The following is a 19,851-nucleotide window of genomic DNA, read 5'->3' as shown; positions in this document are numbered from 1 at the left end:
GTTAACTGCTGAGCCATGAGGGGAAATCTAAGTTAATACCCTCTTCTGCATATTCTACTCAATTGGACTAAATCAGTTATCTAGAGGTTGTACAATTCTAGAGCTTTTTGTATCCATATACTATGGCAAAAAATATTCCATGTTTGAAAGAGAAAAACTGTAGTACTCAAGGCCACAGAATTCTCATCTCTAATTCAGTAAAATTCTAACTGAAGAAGATATTTATCAAGTATCTGCATGATTCTTTAAATAAAGCAATTAAATGCCAACGGTTCAAGGTGGGGTAGGTATACCAAGGAGATACTCTGCCAGAGACACGGTTGGTTCCAGAAGCACCAGTGTACACGGAACCCTGAAGCCCAAGAAAAGCAGAACATGAATGTATCCATACAAACCAAATAATAAAGCCAGATTTTTTTCTTTTTATGGCCACACCTGTGGCATATGGAAGTTTCCAGGCTAGCAGTAGAACTGGAGCTGCTGCTAGAGCCTACACCACAGCCACAGCAGCACTGGATCCTTAACCCACTGAGTGAGGCCAGGGATTGAACCTGCATTCTCACGGACACTCTGTAGGGTTCTTAAACTGCTGAGCCATAGGAGAACTCCAAGCCAGATTCTCAGTATGAGAGATGGTTGCCAGGATCAGGGACAGTCTGGTTGCCTTTATAGAAGGTAAAAAAAATGTGATGGGGGTCCTTGGGGCTGTTCCTCTTTTGGAACTTCAGCTCATAAGATAAACCAAGAGAGATTAAACATAACTCACAGATCTGCTGACCATCTTTCTGTAGTTATCATCACTGTTTCCTTTTATTACTAGTCCTTGCTCTCTAGAGGATATTTTTTCCCAAATATAAGTTAATATCTTCTTCTGCATATTCTACTCAATTGGACTAAATCAGTTATCTAAAGGTTGTACAATTCTAGTTTACAGGATCCAAAATGATTTCAAACCATCCAACATAAAGCACACCACCTCAAAAGAGCAACTCCCTAGGAAGAGGTGCAATGTCTATAGCCATCAAGTATAGTTTTGAGCTAAAATGTACAATCACTATATTTTGCACAAGGAAGATGATAAATTCTGGTCTCCACAAAATTAGTGTGCTACTATCATAAAGAAATTACACATAATAAAATACTATTTTCAGAATTGCCTCACCAAAAATGTTTTGGTGAATAACTGAAGATATTACATACACAAACATAGAAATTAGCCATTTTTCAAAGATAGTCAAATCCCTCCTTTTTTAATTTTTTTTTTTTTTTTTTTTTTTGCTTTTTAGGGCCATACCCATGGCATGTGGAAATTCCCAGGCTAGGGGGTCAGTTGGAATCATAGCTGCTGGCCTGCACCACAGCCGCAGCAATACAGATTGAGCTGTGTCTGCAACCTACACCACAGTTTGCAGCAACTGCAGATCCTTAGGTACCCACTGAGCAGGGCCAGGGATCGAACCTGCCTCCTCATGGATACTAGCTGGGTTCATTTCCACTGAGCCACAATAGGAACTCCCAACTGTCCTTATTCAAAGTTCATAACCTACAACTTAAATCTGTGTTTTTAAATTATAAAACAGTAACTAATAATTTTCACTAAACATTATACACACACACCACATATTTTTCATGGCCGCAACCATGGCACATGGAAGTTCCCAGGCCAGGGATTGAATCTGAGTTGCAGCTGCAACCTACACCAACCTAAAGGCAATATTAGATCCCTTAACCTACTGTGCCAGGCCTAGAGATTGAACCTGCACCCCTGTAGCTAGCTACCTGAGCTGCTGCAGTCAGATTACTAACCCACTGCACCACACTGGATACTCATAAGTCTTATATTCTGGAGATCATGAGAGAATATTTTGGAAAAATAAAACCTAAGGCTATTTTGAAATGAACAGCAGTTTCTTCTGTGCTCTCAAGTATAGTAAAATCATTTAAGAGTGAAGGAGATACAATCTGCTTACACACTATTACTAATGGGATGGCCTACAGGAAGAGTACAGAACATAAAGTTCAAAAAATTATATCCCTACTACAAAAGTTCCAAAAGCCAAATCAACCTTAAGTTTAACCTACCGGTTACCACTGTAATCACGATTTACTACTAGTACTTGTTCTATTGGAAGACCAGTAAGAAGCAAAAGAGTTTTAAATATATTAACTGTTAAAAACAACAAAGAAGAGTTTAAAGAAAGAATATATTTGAACCATATAAACAAACAAAAAGGTATTACATAAGAAAAAATAATGTAACAATTTATGTAAGTACCTAACATATGAGCATGCTCTTACATCTAAAACAAAAAAGTAAAAAGGTAACATTGGTACTATATATATATATTTGACAAGTGTGCATTAAGGAATTCTCTAATATAAAACATTTAAAATGTGGAGAATACTCTTTCCAGATACAGAAAACAACTGTCAAGATAGGCACACCCACAATTCTTACAAAAACGTGCTCATGGGAAGATAAAATTCATCTGAGTGCTCATTTCTCAGATGTGTAGCTGTGAAACTGGTAATCACTGAATATTGCCTCCCACTTCTGCACTGAGTTTCAACACTGACTGGTATGAATTATCAATTACACAATTAGTTTTTTTTTTATAGTGTTTCTGCCAAAGTTCCATACAGAATTTTATTTAGTATGAATACTTCAAACAGCAACATTATTTGTATGAAAGTCACTTCCTTATGTTCCTTTTTTCTTTTCTAAAAAAGGCACTATATTTAGAAAAAGTTATTACAACAAACAGTGCTCTAGAAAATCTGAAACATCAAATCAATGTGCTCCATCAACCATAAGGAGATCTAAGAAGCCCTAACTAAAAAGAACACAAATGTGATAAGCTGATAATTTAAAGATTATAAATTGGTTTATTGTAAAGCAATTCAAGAATCCCCAGTTAAAATCTTATCCCAGTGCCACCCAATACAACCAAGAAGCAGTTAAGTACTTTTACATTAGGAACAAGGACATAAAACAAGAAAGACCACATCAGGGCTGTGATTCAAACTCAGAAAGGACTCAGGTCTCCTTCAGGTCAGTACAGAAGCTACGATAAGATCAAAGCACCATGTCTGTCAGTACCACGGTGCTGCTACAACACTGAGGTATAACCAGGCAAATTAAAGTCGAAGGGAAATTAAGAATTCCGTATTTTTGTTTTGTGGGTGTACTTAAGAGATTGAAACTCTAGGAACAACTGCCTTTAATGACAACAAGATGCCAGACTTTATTGAAGAAAAAGAAGCTTATAAAGTTCTCTATCAAGGTCTCACTAAATCGTCACAACCCCCCTCCTATCTTCCCACCCTCTTCCCTAATCTACAGCTACTCTGCTGAGATATGAGATGCGATCTTCATTTGTGGCTTAATGGCAAATTGTAGGCCATCCTTTCAAGTAGCTTTGATCTTCTGCACATAAAAAAACCCAACATGCTATATCGTCCATAAAATCAAGTGTGCATTCTAGGCAAAATTTCATTATTCCTCTAAAAAATCAATACATCTGCAGTGGCCGTTTTCCCTCAGACCTCATTCAAGATTTAATCTTTCTGCTGCTTTCTTATAGCCTTAGAGTCAATTATTATGAAAGATCAACCAATGAATCATTATATACAACACAGTGATTGCATTTTGAGCACTGAAAGTATTTAATATAAACCCTCTTACCCAACTTTTAAACCTTCTTATCCAACTTTAGCACTCCTCTAAATTGAAGGGTCAAAATACTTAGATTTTTAATTAGAAAGGAAAAAAATAAAAAATCCACCTATCTTCCAAGCTGAGGCTTTTCATATCAGTTTTGGCCACCAAGAGATTTTATGTCTTATAAACCCTTGAAAATAAGGGATTATTCTAGAAACATTGAAAGACCCTTAATCATAGAGGTGCTAGTGGATGCCACTATAATTCACAATCAAATATTACTTCGTAGCTTATACTGAAGAGTTGATTCATGCTCATTTTGTTCCTTTAAAATACTCTTTGGAAACCATTATTACTCCTGTAGACACATACTCTAGTTAATATCTCTTCCAGTAAAAATAAAAGTATAATCATGATTATCTATTTCTTTGCTAAATTCAACTACCAATATACATTAATCTGAGCACTTTACCAGCTAACTCATGACCTTACGGTATACTACATACTATTCAGGGTCAAAAATTCTCAGCATATAGAAGTAGGAGCAAGTCTTTTAAGTAGGAACAGTCTTGTAGGCAATATTTCAATGTAGTCTTTAATGTGTTCATTACAAATGAGAACTAAAGACTAGAATTTATGTCCAAAACTAAGGTGAAGGTAAACTTTTAAAGCTAAAGGAAGGTAAACCACTATATAAAGCTTACTTCTGTCATGTACATTATGAACCTAACTCAGTGATTTCCCATCAAGACTTAGTATTAGTCTGAGAGAGTAACCAGGGGATAATAAAGCCATTTCTTGTTTGCTTCTTTCAAATTCATCAAATATCCACTCTGTGCCCAGAGGACATACAGATCTCCTTCCTCTGGGCACTACTAATAACTACAGCCCTTTCTAGAACACTAAACTACTACAAACATCTGCAGACTGCCCCAACCAGATTTAAACTATCTGTGAAATATAAACTACTAGGTCATGTATTCTAAATGCATACATTCACAAAGCTACCATTTTAAAATAAATTGGAAAGATGGGAAAACTTAAAAAAAAATACATTCTGCTATCACACTACCATAAACATTATAAGTGTGTGTGGTTATACATATAGAGAGAGCAGATAATCAAGATTTAAATAAGATGGTAAAAAAACAAAAAACAAAAAAAACCCCAAAAAACCAGAAATAACCGGAAATGTAGATTTACCAAAGTACTACAGTAACTCCCCAAACTACAACTATAAACAGATTTACTACTATGGTAATTTGCCTATGTTCTGGAAAAACAAAAACAAATGAACAAAACCCCCAACCCCCCAATCAACCTAAACAAAAAAATACCCACAGTAAAACTCATCAAACCTACACTAGAGTATGTGGCAATAATTAATATATTTCTATGGAAATTGTCTCAAGCCTTAAAAGCTCCTAAAATAAAATCAAGGTCACTATGTGACTAATGATAGCACTAGGAGGGAAAAAAACCACTGAAAGTAAAACAGTCTTCAGCCTTGGTTTCAGCAATCTCTCCAAATCAGCATAAGTACTTAATATCAGATACAACATTTTTGGCTTGTCAGACCAGTAAGTCATGTTTTTCCACTGGCTAAAGGCAGCTGAAGAAAACAATTGCTTGAACAAACTAAATGCTGTGACATGAAGCATTTGACTTCCAAGTCTGAGTATCGAGTTAAAATGATCGGTGAACGTCTAAATGGGCAAAAGGAATGGCATCCATCATCCAAACAGGCTCACTTCCCCCAGCCCCCAAAACAAACAGTAGTTATAATAGCAAAAGAAACAAAAAAAGTTTTTTTGATTCTTTAGAGCCAACTATGGAAGAGGTCAGCAACATATTAACAGCAGCAATGGACAAGGAAGAGCAAAATAGTGGATGAAAGAATCTTGCTGGACGTTTGTTCATCTTTTTCTGTATTGGCCAGAAGGTCGCAACTGGCTTATTTGGAAATTTCAGGTGTATGTCTGAATCGCCTTAGCTCCTTCACAGATTTAGAATGCAGTCTACCTGAGGGCTCTATAACCATGTAAGAAAGCTTTCTTTATCTAGCTTGGTGGCAGCCAAAACAGACTCCATGTCATTAAGGATGTCAGAACTCAAAGCTTCTTGCAGACTTGGCATCAACTCCTCTCCTTCTATGTTCATTCCATCTCCCTCCAGTGTTCCAAGGTCCACATTTGTCCCAGGAATGGCTTCAAGATAGTCTGGGAAACGGTTCTGCTGTGAAGGTAGGGTGCTTTGGTTGATAGTGTCACCTAATTGGAACACAGAGAAAGAGAGAATAGGTCCTTTCTGAAAAGCTAACATCAGAGCTGTATCAGCTGAGTATAACAATGCACATTTGCTTTTGTTTCAGCTTCAGACATTGAACCAACAGCTTGATTACTTACTACAATGTGCTGAGCACTGAAGGGGGTCATGAAAAAAAAATCCCTTGATAAATTACATACAGCAAGAAAGGAAGAATAAGTATGAGACAACAGCATCAGTACTTGGCCCTCTTCCAGATATGCACCGCCATAATAAGAGAAAATATGAAAATGAATGGTACAGACTCATCTTTCTCTTAAGTACACACCAGGGAACAGAATACAATTAAAGGGCTGGATAAAACTCTTACTCTACTCTTGGGAGACTCACATCTGTAATAGTAAAAACAGGCCTCCCAGCAGTCCTTGGATAAATCAATCTTCCTAGCTTTGCTTCTAGGTCATACTTACCTGGCCATGACAATGTTAAAACATTCCTAAGCATTTCGATGAAATGTGCTTTCAGAAAAACAAATACAAACCATTAAGTGTTCAAAGGATTAGAGAGACAGGTTAATGGAGGACTGAGGAGTAAGGAAAGGTGTTACGAATGAACTGGGTTTGACTCCTAAGGATGATATAATATTTAGATGAAGAGAGGGTGGTGTGGATTCATCAGAGCAAAGAGCTGGATGAGCACAAGGCACAAAAGACTTGCCAAACACTTTTTTCAGAAGCTGTCAGCTAAGGAACTAGTTAGCTGATTAACTGCTTCATTTCACTGCCAATTCATGCCCTCTGATAGCTACCAAGTCCAGGGTCACCAGCTAAGCCACAGGAGAAAGGGTTACTTGAGTAATAACCCCGTGAGGATCCTAAAAGACCCCTGCAACTATTCTAACAATAAAGTAGATGAGCCCCACCACCTAGCCTTCCCTAGCTTCCTGGGCCCCTAATTCCTAAGCTGGACCAAAGACCCTTACAAAAAAGAGGAACACAAATAATGAATCACATATAGAAAGAGACATATGAATCACACAGAGATCTCTCTCTAAAATTAAGGAAACAAATCCTCAGAGTTCCTGTCCTGGCTCAGCAGAAACAAATCTTATTAGCGTCCATGAGGATGCAGGTTTGATCCCTGGCCTCGCTCAGAGGGTTAAGGATCCTGCATTGCAGTGAGCTGTGGTGTAGGTCGCAGACTCCACTCGGATCCAGCATTGCTGTGGCTGTGGTGTAGGCCAGCAGCTGTAGCTCAGATTAGAGCCCTAGCCTGGGAACCTCCATGTGTTGCAGGTGCGACCCTAAAAGACAAAAAAAAAAAAAAAAAAGAAAAAAGGAGAAACAAATCCTCAACTACCTTGCTAACTCAGTTTTAAAATTAACTCAGTATTTCATTATGTCCTATCAAAAGAGACTGGATATATATATATATATATATATATATATATATAGTTCCCTGTGCTATATACAGTGGGACTCATTGATTATCCATTCTAAATATAATAGTTTGCATCTACTAACACCAAACTCAGGACTGGGAAAAGATAAATTATAAATTGCCATAAAACAAAGCAGGCTCAGTTTGAATTAAAGTTTATAGGACCTTAGTTGGTTTTCCTTTTTTTGGATCACGCTTGTGCCACAACAACGACAATGCCAGATCTTTAACCAGCTGCACCACAAAGGAACTCCTAATTTGTTTTTTAAATAATCTTTGCTCACAATAGTTTATTAGACCTGGCGATAAAATGATGATACCTGACTTAGGCTAGATTACCAAGAGGAATAAAAACACTTACCTGTATCCATTTCATCAACACTGTTCAAGAAGTCATCTGGGGTTCGAGGGACACTGTAGCTGCTCATGCTTAGTCCGCTGTCTGTGCTCTCATCTCGAGAATGGTAGGTGCCACTACAAAGAATGAGAGTTAAAGACCAACACAAGAAACTTAAAAAATTACTTCAAACTAAAAATAAACACCTGCTGAGTCCCAACATGATTCTCAGAGAGGATCAGTGAAGATTCTTGCCCTGCAGCGTCTGAAACAAGCACCCTCCTTTAGGATTCATACAAAGCCCTTGTGCTATGAAGGGAAATAGACAAGTTAATTCTCATCGAGGCTGGCAACTTTAAGGGTCAAGACTTCCCCTGAGGTTCTAGGCTTGGTGACAATAAGGGAAAAGAAACATATGGTCAGTTTTTTTCCTACCCGACAGAAAAATCTCGATGTAAGCATTTTCTCTCTAATAGCACCTGAATCTGGGGGCTCCATATAGCTCATCTGTTTCAAGATCTCTACTCCTCAGTGCTGGAAGTCACAGGCATAGGTCAAAACACAACCTCCAGGTGGGTGGTGAGACAGGTCTGCACTAGACTCATGCTAAATTCCTAGCTCTCATGCAGAGTTTAAGCTGGAAAAAAAATCAACCCAAAATAAAGACCCAGAATTCAGTTTTGAATTGGGCCACAATAGATGAGTTGCTGCAGATAAGAACTCCTGATCTTGATATCCTGGCTTCTGCTGAAGTCGGGACCCCCAAACAAACCTCGTAACTTAAGACACGAGTCCTGAGAGTTCCAGCTGAAGGAAAGATTAAAAACAAAGATAAAACAAACAAACAAACAAACAAAAAAAACCCAAGGCATATACCTTGAGAAAAACAGGTAAGAGCCAAGATGGATTTTTTACTTCAGGCTAAATAAAAAGTTATACACACAACTATGGTAAATATCCTCAGGACACTCATGAATAGAACACTTTTCTAAGCTAGTAGCACATATATACCAGGTGGCATCAAATGTAAAATTGGGGGTTCTACTAATTCTGGAAAATCTTATGGCAAAGTGTTTAAATAAAGGCAATTATTATTCTTAATGGTCTCCGACCACAACGTGAGCTTTAACTTTCCCCAAAGCTTAGACATTAAAACAGACATTTTGTGTTTAGCTTACACAAAGTTAAACAAAAAAATAACTAAGCTTTAAAAACAGCTTTAACAGTTGCTAAAGGTTGAAGGCTCAGTCTCCCAAATTTCTTTCCTAAATTACTCAATGTACTTGCCTTGTTCTCCCTTTCCTTCACTCTGTATATTGCAACCACGAGTTGACTCTAATGCTTCTGTGTCAGATTTTGGCAAGATTCAAAAGCCTCACACAGTTCCAAGAAAACACAAATTTGCCTCTGAGACCATTTGTATACAATGCAGCTACTTCGGAGAAGGTCTCAGGATGTGGTTTGTTTTTATTTTGCTTGTCCTGATCTGGGACAAGGGCCTGGTCCTAGTCATCACTCTATTTCCACTGCTAAGCACCGGTAAGCATCAAGATACCCAAGACTCTGTTACAGAATAGCTGAATTTACAAAGTCCTCAGTTCTTTCCAAGCCTCAGGGGAAGCACATGGGCATTCCTGAGGACAGAGTTCAGAGGGCCATTTCCCTGATTAGGAACTGCTCCCTGCAGGACCCTACAGCCTGCAGTGCATCCCCCTCCTCAATAAACATTCACTGAGCATCTGCTACTATGTGACAGGCATTAGACCAGGCTGTAAGGATACAGAGGTTAACAACAACAAACACCTACAAATGATGCTCCCCTCTGAGAGGTTCATAACTTCCCTGGGGTGAAGGTGAACAAATACATTTATGAATCATATACAAGGGCTATGTGAGCAAAGTGCTTTCAGAACAAAGAGGAGAAAGCCTGAAACATACGGGGGAAGGTTTCACAGTGGGGAACGTCAGAGCTGGCTTTGAGGTCTCAGAGTCAAAGGAAAAGGAGAGGATGTTCCACTATCACCAAAAGTCAACTCCGTGGCAAGTCAGGAGGACAAGTGTTTAGAGCTTAAGGAGTATGGACGAATTCAATAATGGGCAATGGGAACCCAGCAAGAGTTTCTGAAAAGGGGAATGCTATAGTCAGATGCGTGTTTTAGAAACTAGGGTACAACAGAGAGTGGACATAGGATTTTGCCCTGAGACTGAGAACAGTAGTGATGTTTCACTCTGTAATCTTTACCAGAAAAGAGAATCTTAAACTGCAGCTCAGCAATTACCAAAAGTTTTTTGTTTTTTTGTTGTTTTTTTTTTTTTTTTTTGCTTTTTAGGGCCACATTGGTGGCATATGGAAGTTCCCAGGCTAAGGGTGGAACTGGTGCTGCAGCTGTAGGCCTATACTACAGCTCACAGCAACACCAATCCCTGACCCCCTGAGCGAGGCCAGGGATCAAACCTGCATCCTCATGGATACTAGTAGGATTCATTTCTGCTGTGCCACAATAGGAACTCCCTTACCAAAAAAAAAAAAAAAAAAAAAAAAGAATCTGCACAAATAACTATCAGGAGGATATACAACCTATCCATTTTTTAAATGGTCTTATTTTATCCCTGGATCAATGCAGGCCTTAAATGAGTTGAGTACTGGAATTGCATTGATCTGAAATTTCCCCTGTGAAAAAAACAAAAGTTCTGTGGCTGTGCCCTTTCCTAATTAACTTCAGTTGAAACTCAGAACTAAAATCTTGTATAAATATACTTGATTTTTTTTTTTTTTTTGCTTTTTAAGGCCACCCTCACAGCCTATGGAGGTTCCCAGGCTAGGGGTCTAATCAGAGCTACAGCTGCCAGTCTACGCCACAGCCACAGCCACACCAGATCCGAGCCATATCTGTGACCTACACCACTGCTCACTGCAACACCGGATCCTTAACCCACTGAGCGAGGCCAGGGATCGAACCCGCAACCTCATGGTTCCTAGTCGGATTTGTTTTCCACTAAGTCATGATGGGAACTCTGATACACTCAATTTTTGGCAGAACTTTAAACTGCATGTACCAGAAGAATAAATACAAACTTAAAACACATTTTAGATGGCCTTCAAAACCAAAGCTATCAATTAGGACACAAGCACTAGGTCTTAAGACCGGGCAAACAATGAGAAATTTTATTGTACTAAATATTTTGGTACAACAAGATTTTTTTTTTTTTTTTTTAAAGGATCAGGGCACTTTCAATTTAATTGGTGAGAATTAATAAAAGAGCAGCAAATATCCTTTCTATACCAAAATTACCTTTAAACATTTTAAAAAGTACACTGTTTAAAGTTGGTTAAAAAATCAAAAGCACAAAAATGAGAAAGCATTCTTTCCATATTTTCAAAAACTGAAACTCAATAAATATATTATAGCCTAGAAGAAAAGAACTGTAGTCAAATCTTAATTTTAAATGGCTTTCTAGGCAAAGACTATGATCTGTCTCAGCATGCAGCTTTTAACATAGCACTCACATAATAACATCTTTGCAATGTGCCTGAAACCCAAGATTTGTGGTAACTCACTAAAAGGCATCTGTTAAAATAAACTGTTATTTTCAAATACTCTTTAATAGTAATGCATTTTTGAAAGAGACACAACCTTACTTCTGTCTCCTTGAACTACAGCCCTTTTCAGAACATGAGGCCTTACAGTTCTGCCTCTCAGGTTTAACAGTTCTGTGTGGAAAAGTCCTTCCAATGATCCTTACAAGGCTAAACCTAAGTAGGTTTAAGATGCAGTTCATTTGCTTTCATAGAAAGGCATTCACATGTTCCTTCATGATTCTGTACGTAACTGTTAGTCAACAGTATAGGCACAAGCAAACACGTGACTTTGAATAAGTATCCCCTCTACAAGTCTGAACAGCTCATTTCCTCTCACAGGAGCCGTCTTTTCATCCTTGAGTTTTATTGTACTAGCCATTTATGGAGAGATTCATTTACAGCTATGGTTCTTGGCCCACACAAATGTTCAACCAGCTCATTACAAGTACTAAGGAGAATCATTTTAAAGCTATGATCTTTTTCAGATGTTGGCCAGTAGCAACTCTCACTAACCTGTTAAGAAAGGGATCTGAGCTATTGGTCGTCATTGTTCTTAATTCCTGAGACATCCCAGGAGAAGAAACTGGATTTTGAGTCCCGCCATCCTGCTCCAGTGTTGGTAATTGGCTACGGAGAGCTAATTCCTAGAAGAAATCGAAACAAACAAATAGAATCAATCTACAAGTTAACAAACTTATTGTTAGGTTTAAAGTAATAACCATGTACATAGAAAGCTGAAGCATTAACATCTAAAAATTAATGAGTTTTCCAGGCAGAAAGACCGAGTTCTTCTACTCACTTCAAGTGACTGAACATTTATAAACTGAAAGTTTATCTAGTTTTATTAACCCCAAAACATATTTACTTAACTGCTTAGTTCCCTTTTGTAATTTTCCTTATTCTGGCACACACTCCTAAGTCCCTTCTTTGGGACAGGATGACAAGTCTGGTCTTTAAAAAAATAATTTTTCTTAAAGTTTATTTTTACTCACCAACCCTTATATGGTTTTGTGTGTTTGGCACCAGTAATAAAAATAAAGTCAGAAGAACAAAACTTGATGATTTACCAAGACAGCAATATCCCCTCCTGCCCCCCTGCATTGCTTTACACTTCACTATTGAGTGACTCATTTTGCCTTCAGGTTTTTCTATCTTGAGCTATCTTCAGGGGTATCCAGCAACTTCTCAGCAGGATTCTCCCTGGAAACTAAGCAAAAGCTATGGGCCATTACTAACTACTCTGATGGTTCCAGAAGGCCTGTCTCAACATGCTTCCCAATGCTCCAGGCCTTGACTTTCTATCCGCCTGGGGCTTCAAGGCTAGTTCACCTCACTCTGGCCAACCCCTACACCTTTCATTACTACCCTGTTCTTTTTCTCACCTTTTCATCCATTCACTGTTACCTTCCCTGAGGATCACAGAGGACACTGCCCCATGCCCTGCAGCCTTCCTGAGCCAAGCCTATTCACTGCGGCACACAGCCACCACCTCTAGGACCCTCTCTCCCATGGTCACCCCTGCGCCCAGAGGCAGAGGAAGTATTCTCTGCGCTCTGCACCACCACCTCTAGACTATGCACCAAGCACTTCTTTTTACTCAGCTTTACCCTTCTGGATCTATTTAAGTGGATTTCTTAACCAGACGATCATGACAGAATGGAGAGGGTCTGTGAACTTGGATGGAGAAAAACATTACATCTTTATTTCACTAACCTCTAACTGAAATTTAGCATTTTCTTCAGTTATGAACATAGACGACAAACTAGTATTTACTGTACCTTTGATTTTTCATGCTGTAGTTGTTACAAATATCTTAAAATACCATTTATGCTCATTACTATTTCAATATTATATGCGTTTTAAGACACGCTAATGTATCTTAGTATTTATACATTAGGTAGACGATTCGCTCAACATGACAGCTTCTTGACCTTCCGGATTCCAATCACACCCCCACCCCCACCCCCCCGCCTCAATTACCCACTTTTATAGCCAAGACCCTGCTGTTCAAAACCAAACCAACCTCTTCAATCTTCACTCACATTTGGGACAATGATCAGTGTTTTACTTCGTGGCAACTTCATCCACTACTCGGGAATGGTCAAAACCCATGCACAAAAATCTGTACAGGAATCTACCACTGAAATTCCAGATTTCTAAACTGCAAGGATACGGACCACTTCACCATTGCATTGCAATCAGTCACTCCTTCGTTCATACCCTGGAGTTGGTTTAGAAATGCGATCCCCAGAAATCTCACAGGTACTCAATTCTACTTTCTGGGACTGTATTTTTTTCTTTTCTCTCAGTTCCTTCTACCTCCTACTATTCTAGCCTATTGGCTCTCCGTCCCTACAAGCTTGAATTCAGGGCTGATCATTTTAAACATACATGAGTACCTTTCAGATTGCTGATATGCACAATTTTCTTTCTTTTTTTGGCCATGCCCATGGCCTGCAAAAGTTCCTGGCCAGGGATTGAATCCCAGCCACAGCAGTGACAACATTTGAATCCTTAACCACTCAGCCAGCAGAAAACTCACATAATTTTATTTCAACACAGAAAATTCCAACCATGAATCAATACTAAAAATATGCTTGCTTCATTTCTATACTGAGACTGCTAAGAAATGCTACAGAAAAATCATACAACTATCCAGACTTACAAAATTATAGTCTTTGGCCTTGGCTGGGCCCTCAGTACCACTCATTGTTTTCATTTTTTTATTTTGGGGTTTTTTTTTGGGGGGGGGCAGGGTCACATGTGTTCTTGGTCACATTCTCATGGTTACTACTACAGATCTGGCATTCTCTCAAGCCCCCATCACTCAAGCCCTCTTCCATCTCGCTCTCATTCAAACACAATCTGTAGTTTTCTGGATCCTCCTACCATCCCTTTCAGTTCCCCCAAAGCCATCTTCATTCATACTCACCTTTACTTTTCTTTCCAATCTCAGAAAATGGATTTCCTCCCTCCTCCTCCTATTCTAGGCCAACCCACACTCCTAGTAGCTTCTGGGGATCCATTTTGCTTGTTTTCTCTGTATCTTCTGTCTTTGATGCCCTGCACTTTCATCTTACAAAGCGAGAAGTGACTTTCAAACAGTGACGGTGCATTCACTGCAGGTCTGTAATCTGACATGTTCTCTCTTGGCACCACGTCTTTCCATACACTTCTCTTGACTAGAACACTTTTCTTTCTTATTATTTATTGAACCAACTATCCATATTTATGAACAAAGGTAATTTAGGGATGTGAATAAGAAGGCAAACCAGGAGTTCCCTGGTGGCTCAGTAGGTTAAGAATCCAGGCATTGCTACTGCTGTGGCTCAGGTTCCATCCCTGGCCTGGGAACTTCTACATGATATGAGTACAGCACCAAAAAAGGAAGAGAAAAAAAAAAGGGCAGCAAATCATTCCAAGTTGTTTAAGAAGACAGCCAACCCCCCGACGGGCTATGGAAATATACTTCTCATAAAATCCACATTTGAGCCACAAGTAAAGAGTAACTAACCGAGGGATTTGCTTAACTGAAACTGAAAGGATCAAGGGGGAAAAAAAGCCACTTTATTTACTGCTGGTGGTGGCAGGATGGTATTAGCATTATCAATCAAATAGTGAAGAGTCAGGTATGAAAACATATGTAATGTGATAAGGCCAATGATACAAATGATATACACATACATTACAGAACCCACATACCAGGTATGAATATTTAGCTCAGTTCTGAAACTTCTAGTTGGAAGAAAAACAAAAATCCGAAAACCAACCATCCAATGTTAATTAGATGCCTTATGTAATTTTTGAAGTTTTACTGATATATAAGTGATATGCAACAACTTACACATATTATCTAAAAATGGGCACATTCTTACATAGTTAAGGATTTTCTAAAGACAACATTGCTTTAAGTAATTGAAGTTGAATTGGCATCCCTCTCCCCAAATCATTATTTTTTTATTTTTTGGAGTCAGAACTAACTGAGAGAGTTCCTTCCTAAGCTGTCCTGCTGCCAGAGAGGAATAGTTAAATCATGGATTTTCAATGTAAGTTTTATAATTCCTTGTATTTTGAGCCAAGGATTGTAAATGTGAAAGTGAATATACTGCATAAAATTAGTAATTTCAGAAGTGAAATATTGAAAATTTGTTTCAGAAATGTACATACCTTTTGCCAGTGACTTTAGCGAAAAATAATTATTTTAATAATGGATAAATATGGAAATTACATAATCTGAATTTTTAAATAAAAATAGCACATAAACTTTCTCATATATATTTAAAAATAATGCCTATATATAGCTATACATACCTATGTAGAATAAACCCATTCTATTGTAATAAAGTAATTTTATCAAAACACATTTTGGATGAACGCGAACATTTTGTAACTTTATAAATCTGGCAGAGTTGTTTCAAAAATTAGCCTTGGGACATAATTGGACTGTCTACAAAGACGGATTTCAGTTGAAATATTTCATGTTGAAAGTTATGTCTATTTCCAAGGAGTTTTTTTACCCTGAACAAATGCCTAAAATTAGAATACTGAGCTAAAAATACAAATTCGTTAAGCTTCTCTTTTCCCAAAGGTAGTCAGAATGAATAGTCTGACAGACTTTCAAAAATGGAGAAGTAAGCAAGTTATAGGAAATTCAGCCAAAATTTAATCATGCTGCTGTATTTCAAAGGTCAAATAGTTCTTTAAGAGAATTTAACTTTTTCTGAAGGAAGCAAGTATTTTTAGCTCATTTTCTTCTGTAATAATACAAAAATGTGGTGGCTTTTCCCATTGAGCTTGTAAATCTTAGCTAATCTGGGACACATATGCAGTCAGAGCTATCTCCACTATAAGTAAAACTGATGGTCCCAGCTTGGTCTGGAGGGAACTTTCCAGGACAGTTTAGAAAGGAAACCATGATTTGCCTGTTTCACACAGGGGACTTTTATGGACTCAGGAACCAGCCATGAGCCATTGATCCTTTTTATATTTCCCTCTTCTTATTTAAATAGCAGTATCATTTCCCATAGGGTAAAAAAAGATAATTTAAGATAATACGTATCTGGTAGTAAAGTATTTTGGCCTCATATAAAATCAATGCTTTGGTTCTTATCATTGAGAAATATAAGGAGTAAGGCACTAGAAGTTAGTAGTCTGGAAACATTTGGAATGTTTTTAGGTTATTAAATTCTTAAGCGTATCCAAGAGAAATGGAAGCATATGTCCCCACAAAGTCAAAATTTAGACACAAGCCAAAATGTCTATCAACAGGTGAACAGATTTAATAATTGTAGTATATTTACTTGTATGATAGAATACTAGTTGGCAATAAAAAGAATGAACTATGTACAACGTGAATGAATCTCAAAATAATCACGCCAGGTGACTAAGTATGATTCTACCGATAGAGAAGTCCATAAAATTAATGTTTACTTTTTTAAAACAATTTTATCTTTAGCAAATATTATGGAAGAGTGCAGCATTTCTGAATATATAGCACACAAGTGAAGGTCTACCCTCCTCAACCCAATCAATTCCCTTACAGTAGGTAGTTTAGTGAACTAGAAATCCAAGCTTAGAAATGGAGAACAACTCTAAAAATATGCATCTTTTAAACAGTTTCTCTCAGTGATAGCACTTTATGTCAATAATTCTAAAAATGGGGGGGGGGAGCTATTTCTCCCCAACTGTTCTAGATAGAAAATAGGCTATGGCAAGACCTAAGATAGCTGTAAATGGTCACAGAATATTTCATTACGTTGGAAGTTATTAAAACATTTAGCCAGTGTTTAGAATGATTTTTTTAATATTTTTCTTAATTTTTAATTTTTTTTTTTTTTTTTAATGGTGGCACCTGCAGCATACGGAAATTCCCAGGCTAAGGGTAGAATCAGAGCTGCAGCTGCTGGCCTATGCCACAGCACCAGCCATGCTGGATCCAAGCTGCGTCTGCGACCTACACCACTGTTTGTGGCAAATCAGATCCTTAACAAACTGAGCAAGGCCAGGGATCAAACCTGCATCCTCATGGATACTAGTCAGGTTCCTAACCCACCGAGCCACAATGGGAACTCCTTTTTGTTTTTTAATTATTTGTGCTATTCGCCAAAGTATTTAACTTTAGAACTTTTCTTGACTAAAAAATGTGTGTCCATGGGTAGCTATGATATCCCAAACTATATGACAGTCCTAAACTCTGAAAAGTGATATCCAAAATGGATATGCAATTTGGTGTTCCCAGCATTATCCTGAGATTCAACACCTCTGACAGATCTCTAGAGTTAGGTCTTTTGTAATTTCCCCCCCCATTTTTCTTCTCTTCTATTCTTCTTTTTTCCTTAAGGTTTTTATTTTTTCTATTGCAGTTGATTTACATTGTTCTGTTGTAATTTGTGTTATGTAATTACGGTGTCAAATATATATAATATATATAGCACTGTTCAAATTATCATGACCTTAATGAATAAAACAAATGAGATAATCTATTAGAGCATGCAGGGTGTGAAGTCAAAACTCCTCCCCTTTCATACAAAGTTTTCAAAATGTCCATTAAAAATAAAACTATATTTCAACAAATTTAAACTAAAATAAAAAAATAAAACAAAATATTCATGGGAAAACATGTAACTGAATCTATGATTTATTCAATACTAGGACTTCAAAAAGAAGAGAGAGAATCTTGGAAAAGGTGTTAAATGGATTCTAAAATAGCTTTTGTAGCATCTGGTAACATAAAAGACAGTCTGGAGGGAATAAAGCCAAACCTTTGTTATTACTAAATACAGAAACAAAATTTGTGGCAATTATTTTCACATGGCTCTGAATAGGGGTATTATTTTGCTCTATTTGACTAAAACTATGGACACATCTGAATCTCTTCATCATTTTGGGCTAACAGTGTAGTACAATACCCTCAACATGAACACTGTGTATTTTTTTATCCCTCATTGAACCAGCAACTAACCCTGGTGTGTATTTATTACTACCCAGAAGGAATGGCAACTACACAAGATTTACTACTTGCAAAATATTTATAGCCATAATTTCTATGATGATTATAGCAATCATTTGCTCAGAAATAAAGATATCTATACATAGCAGTCTTGTTTCAATTTTTGGGTAGTTTCAAGAATTCTGATGAGGGCACTTGGGGATGAGTTTGGACCTAGGCCTTATGAAGGGAATGGAGAATCTTAATCACTAAGTGGAAAGGGGAAAAGTCAGGTACTCATTATGGAGCAAAGCTCAAGAAAGGAATCATAGCAATGAGACAGAGGAGTACACTTGGCTGAAGAAAGGTAACTGACTTGACCAGAATGGGGAGAGGAAGAAAGCTACTGACCACAGACCATGAATGAGCTAGGCTGCAGAGTTTAGGCTGATCTCACAGGTATCAGGAAACCACAGGCATTGGGAACCACAATCTTAAGCATATAAGAAGGTAAAAACATTCATACTCAGGGGGAACTATCTTTCCTCAAAGTGTTAGTTTCAAAAGACTCTGAAACAGAAGCTGGGATGCACTCCTAACCCATTCTCTCTACAGTCACAAAGGAGAAATCCATGTGTTGAAAGAGATACACTTAGAAAATTGAGCAATACATGCAATGTTCAATCTCATGGAGCAAGGATGGTGTTTATAGTTTAAAAAGCTTTTTTCCCCCCTCTAAGAATAGCAATTGATGCTTTAGAAGTATAAAACAGTGAATAATCAAGTGAAATTTCAAAATTAAAAGCTCTGTAAGTTTTTTCCCAAAATTCTGCAAATAAATCCTAACAAATAAAGGTAATAATTTCCCATTTTTAACTAAGAGTATGCTTATACCTTCAAAGCTGCCTTAATTTTTCAGAATTTTGCATTAACGTCACCCGTACTGACACTGGTTTACACGCCAGAGAATTCTATAATGTAGATATGTTTTGTTAATCCTAATAAGAAGTACTTAAAGACAGCTTTTGAAACAAGAAACCTGTAAACATTTACAAGTTTGGTACCTTCCAATAGCTCACAGCAAATGGGAATATATAATTATAAAAATAATGTCACAGATTTCATATGGCTTATTAACTCATCTGTACTAATTTCTATTGGAAAAGTAGAAAACAAACAAACTAAACCCCCCAAACTTGCACAACTTTGAACAAGACTGCCTGGCACTCAAATACTGAATGGATCCACTCCTTTCTCTTCAAACTGTTCTTTGAGACTGGAAAGCACTTTCTGGCTTTCTTGAATATCTTAGTAACCTTATTTAAAGCCATTTTCGCTTAAGATATGACCCCTTCTTTGTGAAATTTTTCCTGACATCTACCTCAAGATCACCTAGAAAATATATAAGATGAGAAAAACAAATGTGTGCTCAATACAGACACCACCAGATTTCATGGATTTGAGCAACTCCAAACTTAGACCTATACTAGAATTTCATACATTTTCACAATTGCGTCAGGTCAATACAGTGGCAATCAAAACTCATATAACAAGTCAGTATTTTATTGTCCACATATACAAAGTTGACTTTATAAAACCCTTTATAAAATCTATTTCTGGTTTCCTGCTATGGCTTAGAC

At 37.5% G+C, this 19,851-nt stretch overlaps 1 protein-coding gene across 8 annotated transcripts in view; it reads right to left on the bottom strand.

The window, feature by feature from the left end:
* Positions 1-2,864: 2,864 nt before the first annotated feature.
* The window catches only part of YAP1 (Yes1 associated transcriptional regulator), a 113,868-nt gene continuing 96,881 nt past the window's right edge, over positions 2,865-19,851 (bottom strand). For all 8 annotated transcript variants that reach the window (XM_047751941.1, XM_047751945.1, XM_047751943.1 and 5 more), the window contains 3 exons: positions 11,797-11,927; positions 7,728-7,840; positions 2,865-5,931 (listed from right to left, as the gene is read on the bottom strand). In XM_047751941.1, the coding sequence (XP_047607897.1) occupies positions 5,693-5,931; positions 7,728-7,840; positions 11,797-11,927 (483 nt within the window). In that variant the 3' untranslated portion in view covers positions 2,865-5,692. The remainder of the gene's footprint in view (positions 5,932-7,727; positions 7,841-11,796; positions 11,928-19,851) is intronic.

Source organism: Phacochoerus africanus, chromosome 11 (genome assembly GCF_016906955.1).
Source record: "Phacochoerus africanus isolate WHEZ1 chromosome 11, ROS_Pafr_v1, whole genome shotgun sequence".
Taxonomy (NCBI): domain Eukaryota; kingdom Metazoa; phylum Chordata; class Mammalia; order Artiodactyla; family Suidae; genus Phacochoerus; species Phacochoerus africanus.
The sequence above is the reverse complement of the archived record's forward strand: the minus strand, read 5'-3'. Positions and strand labels throughout refer to the sequence as shown.